Source organism: Anoplopoma fimbria, chromosome 10 (genome assembly GCF_027596085.1).
Source record: "Anoplopoma fimbria isolate UVic2021 breed Golden Eagle Sablefish chromosome 10, Afim_UVic_2022, whole genome shotgun sequence".
NCBI classification, from domain to species: domain Eukaryota; kingdom Metazoa; phylum Chordata; class Actinopteri; order Perciformes; family Anoplopomatidae; genus Anoplopoma; species Anoplopoma fimbria.
The window spans coordinates 22,366,278-22,372,659 of NC_072458.1; the positions used below are offsets into that span (position 1 = coordinate 22,366,278).

Consider the following 6,382-nt stretch of genomic DNA (forward strand, 5'->3'; position numbering starts at 1 on the left):
TGAATTAAAAATGTCTTTAAGATCACTTTGGTTTCACATCTCATGGTCATTTAAAATGTTCCTTTGCATTGCTTCACTTTATACCAGGATAATAAGACATTATATTTTTTTGTCAGATTGGTTAAACGTCACGTAGTCTGATTAGTTTGTGACAAAAGCCTAAAAATGATATAAACACAAAGCAAACAAAAACCTCTATCCACTTTTAATGTATTTATTCATTCAGGTCCAGTGTTAAACATTCAGCAGAAGTGTTAACTACAGCTTCACAATACAAGTCCACAAATCTGAGATAGATATTTATATATTCTAATTATGAGTACATTCTATTCAGAGCTTTTATTTTGAAGGGCCGTGGAGTAACAGTTAGTGCATTTGGGTGAGAGAGAACAAACATTACAACAGTGTAAGCTGACTGATCCTCAAAATGAACTGCTGAAACTTTATCGATACCAGAGTTTCCTGACGTTCACAAAATCAGCACAGTTTGATTTTAAGAGGAGGAAATGAAAGAAACAGTGTTTGCATCAAATGTGAATTTCATATTTACTCTCTCTTTCTTGTTACTTCTATCTTTCAAATAAAGAAATCCAAACCAGAAAACAGCTCACATTATCTTTAAAGAATATGTGATTAAATCAGCTGGAAATATGAGGATCTATTTAATGTTTACTGACCTTTAAATCAGCACAATTAAGTTAAAACATATTTGATGCATTAACCAAACGCTGTTAGAAACAGATGTAATGCTAAAAAGAAATATAAATGTGCAGTAGTTTGACTCTGATGCTGTAATATAACAAATTATAGAACAAAGTTCACAGCAAACTTACAGATATTTATCTCTAAATTGACCTTTTTCAACACATATTTATCAAAATAAAAGTGATTTAATTCAACACACGTCTGTCTGTGGATCCGTCAGCCCAGTGTGAGGACACAATAATCTAAAGGGTTTCCTTCTTTGGTCTCAATTGAGCCATTTTCCTGCCTTTTGATTCTAAGCGCGAGCATTGATGATGTCGACAAACTCTGGTTTGAGAGAAGCTCCGCCCACCAGGAAGCCGTCCACGTCGCCCTGAGACGCCAACTCTCTGCAATTCGATGCCGTCACTGAACCTGGAGAGAAAAACATCACAACAAGGTGATTTTGTGGGAAATTAAACAAGATGTCGACGCACAAAACAGTTAAATAAATACTCAAAAATGGGTTAACTTCACAAAATTCTACTTTTGTCTGCAGAAGTTTTAAAATCTCTAACTATGAACTCTGAGTTTGTAAAAATATGAGCAGCAACAAGAGCTTAAAATCCTCTAAATGCTAAGTAAAATTTGCTGCAGTGCTTCCTTTCCTCTCTCCTTCAGCAAAGGGAACACTGGACCATCCTTTACACAAGGAAACGAGATAACACCATCACTTCAGCAACATTTAAAATGAAGCACATATATAAGCGTTAAGTGTAGTCAGACTTTAATTCTCTTTCCAAAAAATTTTTCAGAAGTATTTTCCATCAAGTTTAAGGAAAAGTGGTTAAGAAAAGACAGAGGATGCATTCTTATTTGAACGCAGCCCATGTGATGCTAAAATATATAAAATAAATAAATAGTGACCTGTAAATAAACATTAAATCTTTATCATGTTATAGTATGATTATAATATTATCCTAAAAAGTCACTATAGACTTAAACATCAGTCAAGATAAAGTATTAAAGATCTGTTTTCTTTTTATCTAAAGATTCAACATTATTCATATATATATTTATGAGAAGTTTACGTATATAAAACACAGGAAATATCAGTCACATGTGTTTCTTTTCCTGAGTCTTAAACATCAACCACAGTAAGGTCACGGTGCCGGTACTGACCTCCGTAGATGATCCTCACAGAGTCCGCCACGTCATCGGAGACGTTGGCTCGGAGCCACGCCCGCAACTTCTCGTGGACCTCCTGAGCCTGCACACACACACACACACACACACACACACACACACACACACACACACACACACACACACACACACACACACACACACACACACACACACACACACTGTGCATTAAATGGTGAATTGTGGACAGTTTAAAACTTGCACTATCTCTAATGTCCATCAGGGGGCGACTCCTTTGTCGCTATATTTGCATATCTTTCAACCCTGCGTCACAACATTTTCATGTGTTCCTCTTGGATGCGTGCTGACGATCTGGTACCCGGTTGCTACGTTTTTAAAGAGGTTGAAACGCCCCGAAAAGTCACAAACACAGCAACATAAAGAAAACACAGACCGGCAGCAGCCTTTCTGCAGAGATACAAACCGCCAGACACTTCCAGTGGGTCAGAAGTGATGTTGTAGAGGGATTATTTTTGCTTTCTAAGGAAATTCTCTCTCGTTCTGCCTTTAAACCTTCATCTCACAGTCTATTAGCTATTATTTTGTATTTTAGCTGAGTTATTTTATCTAGAATATTTCATAAAATCCTCATTGTTGTTAGAAAGAATTTCCCTGGGGAAAGACAAGTTTACTTATAAGGCACATTTCAGCAACAAAATGCTTAATATAAATCATTAAAAGCATCGCAACAAAGTGCAAAATAACACAAAAGAACATTAAAATGTCTTTTTTATGATGGAAAATTAAAACAAGCTAAAATAGAAGAAAAAAACAAGAATAAAGGTGTAAGAAATGAGGAGAATAATCCTTTGCTGGCGGTAAAAATAACCACATTTGAAGATACAATATTTTTAGTTGACACCAGCTGACTGTCAGCCTGCAGGAGGAGAGAATACTGGAGGAACTGGATGTGCAGGATCACTAAGCACACTGGTTCTGTGTATGGAGGCTGATACTGATAAACATTAAAGGTTTTCCTTCAGGTCGGTTCTTTACCTGTTCAGGTGAAGCCGTCTTTCCTGTGCCGATGGCCCACACAGGTTCGTACGCCAGAACCACTTTCCCCCAGTCCGTCACGTTCTCTGGAACACATGAAACAATATTTACTAACCAGAAAAGGTATTTTTTCAGGTTAAAAACTGAGCAACTCATTCACAGAACAACAGAAGAGAAACATTTGTAAAAAAACCCAGCTGGAAACGAAGTATGTGTTAGACAGAAAAGGTTCATCTATTTCAGACTGAGAAACATCCTGTTAGGTTCGTCTTTTCTATTTTCCTGTGAGATCTCAGGAGAGAGAATCCTGCATCGACAGAGGAACAAAGACGACTGGAGATCCAGCAGAGACCACTGACCCATTTACATTTTAAATCAGCGAGCAGACAGAAGTAGGCCGCCATGACACCAGTAGGAGAAACCAGCAATGAAACACTCTGAACTGGTGGTTCTACTAGCAGAGACATGAGGACAGAAGAACTGGACATATAGAATAATAACCCTCTGATGCAGAACTTATTCTAAACATTTTAATGTACAATATTCATTTTCATTGTTATTTGACACATAGATGAATTTTTCTTTGTAATATCTTCTTAACTAATTTATGTCATCGGCAAGGATTTTAAGAATTAATTAATAATTTTGTCATCATTGTAAAGTTATTGTGTATATAGTTGTATGTCTAGCTATGCAAGAAAAAAATGATTTGTTTACACATCAAACTGAAACTTGCAGACATTGGTCAAAAATAACCCGCCTTTTAAAGAGACAACATATAATCATACTACTTTTTGCAGCAAATCTGACTAAAAAATATTAATAAATAAATGTTTAAAATGTATTATTTTCTGAGTTTGTTAAAACTGCTCTTGATGGAAATCTTTTTTTTATTAAAATAAAAAAGGACATAATATAAATATTGATGATTTGAGGAATACATGAAATATTATAATATAAATATTTAATAACATGCAAAATTCAAAAATCATTGGCTCTGGTCACTTTTGAAACATGTTGTGCATCAGAGGGTTAAATAGATTCAACTAAAGAATAAGAGGAAGATCCACAAGACCAACAATGTAATAATACAAAACAAAAAGAAAAATATCTATGCTGCATAATTGAAAAAAATAGTCAGAAAAGGGAAAGTAAAATAATAAACATAAAGGAAAATGTAAAAAGAAAAAGAACCAACAGAAAATTATAAAAATTATAATAAAATATGTGTTATTTCCTTTGTCTACCTGTAATGACCTGCGTCTGAGCGTAGACGACTTCTTCGGTGGTATCGGCCTCCCGCTCCTCCAGCTTCTCCCCGATGCAGGCGATCACATTCAGACCGCTCTCCAGAGCGTGAGACACCTGAGGGAGAATCACAAATCTCTTTTTTATCTCACATCTCATTTTTAACCGACTGGATTCTACGTGATGTCGTCTTTACACTGCTTTATTTTATTATTGCTATTATTGTTATTATTTATTTTGTTTGTTTGTGTGATCTTATGGTATCGAATGGTTTCATTGTTTCATCTTTAGTACTTTTTTAATCAGGGTTTAAATTTAACCTTAGTTTGTCTTTTGCTTTAGTTTGACTTCACTGTTGAGCTTTCTGTTGTTTTATTGCCTTCATTGTGCTTCAACTAGAAGTCTCAAAACTAAATTTAGCCAAAGTTTTAGCCACAGAACTTCAGATTAATACCAATGTTTGAACACTTTCCAGTGCAGCTCAGATTTCAGATTAAAGCTTTTGTCTTTAAACACAGTTAGTTTACATAAAGGAGGATATTTTCCAACTTTATATCCAGATATTTGCTTCCCTGCAGCCACGAAAGTAACACTGAATTATTGTCCAACATTTAATGTCTTAAACATTTTCAGATGAGTGTTTTGAGACTGAACAAACTCCAAAGAAACAAAAATAACTTCTGTAGCAGGAAGAAGCTTCTCACCTTCTGACCAATCAGCTCGTCGCTTTCCCCAAAGACGTGGCGGCGCTCAGAGTGCCCCAGTATCACCCAGTCTGCCCCGCAGTCCTTTATCATGGCCGGGCTGGAGGGAGAGGACAGTGTTGTAGTCAAGACCACCGAAACCGAGACAGAGACCAAGACCAGTATGTGGAACGTACAAACCATAATAACTCCTCAAACTGATCTGACAGCTCCACATTCCCACAGAAAACTACTAAAGATTCCTTTTCATTTACCCCTTTTATTGTCATATATCACATATATATATATATATAAATATATATATATATATATATATATATATATATATACACTGTTATAAGTGCACCATGAGAAATGCCTCAACAAGGCATTACAGAGGAGATTTTAAATGTGGCAATAAAATAAAATATAAAAATAAAATATAAAATATAATATAATATAATATAAGACAAATAAAATGATATTCAAATGATTGACACAAACAAACAGTATTTAGTGACGAAACAATAATTGTATAAAAAACAACGCTGAATGAATTGATCACTGTAAAACAGTAAAAAAAAGAATTAAATTGGAGCGAAATAAAATAAGTAATAAATAAAATAATAAATCCAACTAAATACTAAAAATAATAATAATAAAAAAACATAAAATTTTAACAACACTTCATAAAAGTCTGATTAAATAGATAATATATGAACATTATGGAGTATAATGGCTTAAATGTTTGTGTTCTGCTGTGGAAGAGCTAAAAGAGAAGAACCAAGAACCAGAGGATCTAAACAATCTTACTGGTTCAGAAACTAAAAGGTAGTCTGGTGCAAAGTCATGTAATTATAAAAAAAAAAAAAAAAAATACTTTAAAATAATTACAAAAACTAACAATTGTAAAGATTTTACAATAGTACAATAGTCACAGAAGATCATCTGATGCATCGTTTCTAAGGTTTAATATTCTAGATTTACTGTCTTTGCATCATTTTTTGTGAATGTGACGATTTCCTTCAAAGCACAAACATCAAATAATGACTCGATATCCTCCCTGACAACACAGCTATTATAACCCTGCAGCATAACTAATAAATAGGAGTGTGTTATGAATAACTCATGGAGCCTCCATTCAGAGGGCGAGGTACCTGATCTCCCCTGTGAACGCTCCCTTGGCCACCTTGTAACAGTTCTGGGCTGCGACACCGATCCGGTGATCCAGACTGGACCGGACAAAGTCCAGGTAGATGGAGGGAGCACCGCACACCACCTCTGAAAACATAGGAACAAAACCTCTACACATCAACAGTCCTCATGCATGAGTGTAAATCCTCCTCCGTGTTGCTTTGTGCTTCCTAACTCGATTATTTTGTCTAAATTCTACATTTTTATTCATATTATTCATCCTAAATATTCAATGGAACTATTCACAGCGCTGTTCTGCAAATAAAAGCTGCAACATGTTAACTGTGTGGCTGTGAGAGGCAGATAAATGGATGTATTAAAAAAAACATACATCTATTTTGAGCATTTCTGAGCTGAAAAGTTTAATTTAG

General features: G+C 35.0%; 1 protein-coding gene across 1 annotated transcript in view; it reads right to left on the reverse strand.

Annotated features, from left to right (window-relative positions):
- Positions 1–735: 735 nt before the first annotated feature.
- The window catches only part of LOC129096921 (triosephosphate isomerase), an 8,665-nt gene continuing 3,018 nt past the window's right edge, over positions 736–6,382 (reverse strand). Inside the window, exons 2-7 of the mRNA XM_054605614.1 lie at positions 5,975–6,098; positions 4,839–4,938; positions 4,134–4,251; positions 2,887–2,972; positions 1,867–1,954; positions 736–1,119 (exon numbers count right to left, since the gene is read on the reverse strand). Coding sequence (XP_054461589.1) covers positions 1,001–1,119; positions 1,867–1,954; positions 2,887–2,972; positions 4,134–4,251; positions 4,839–4,938; positions 5,975–6,098 — 635 coding nt within the window. The 3' untranslated portion in view covers positions 736–1,000. The remainder of the gene's footprint in view (positions 1,120–1,866; positions 1,955–2,886; positions 2,973–4,133; positions 4,252–4,838; positions 4,939–5,974; positions 6,099–6,382) is intronic.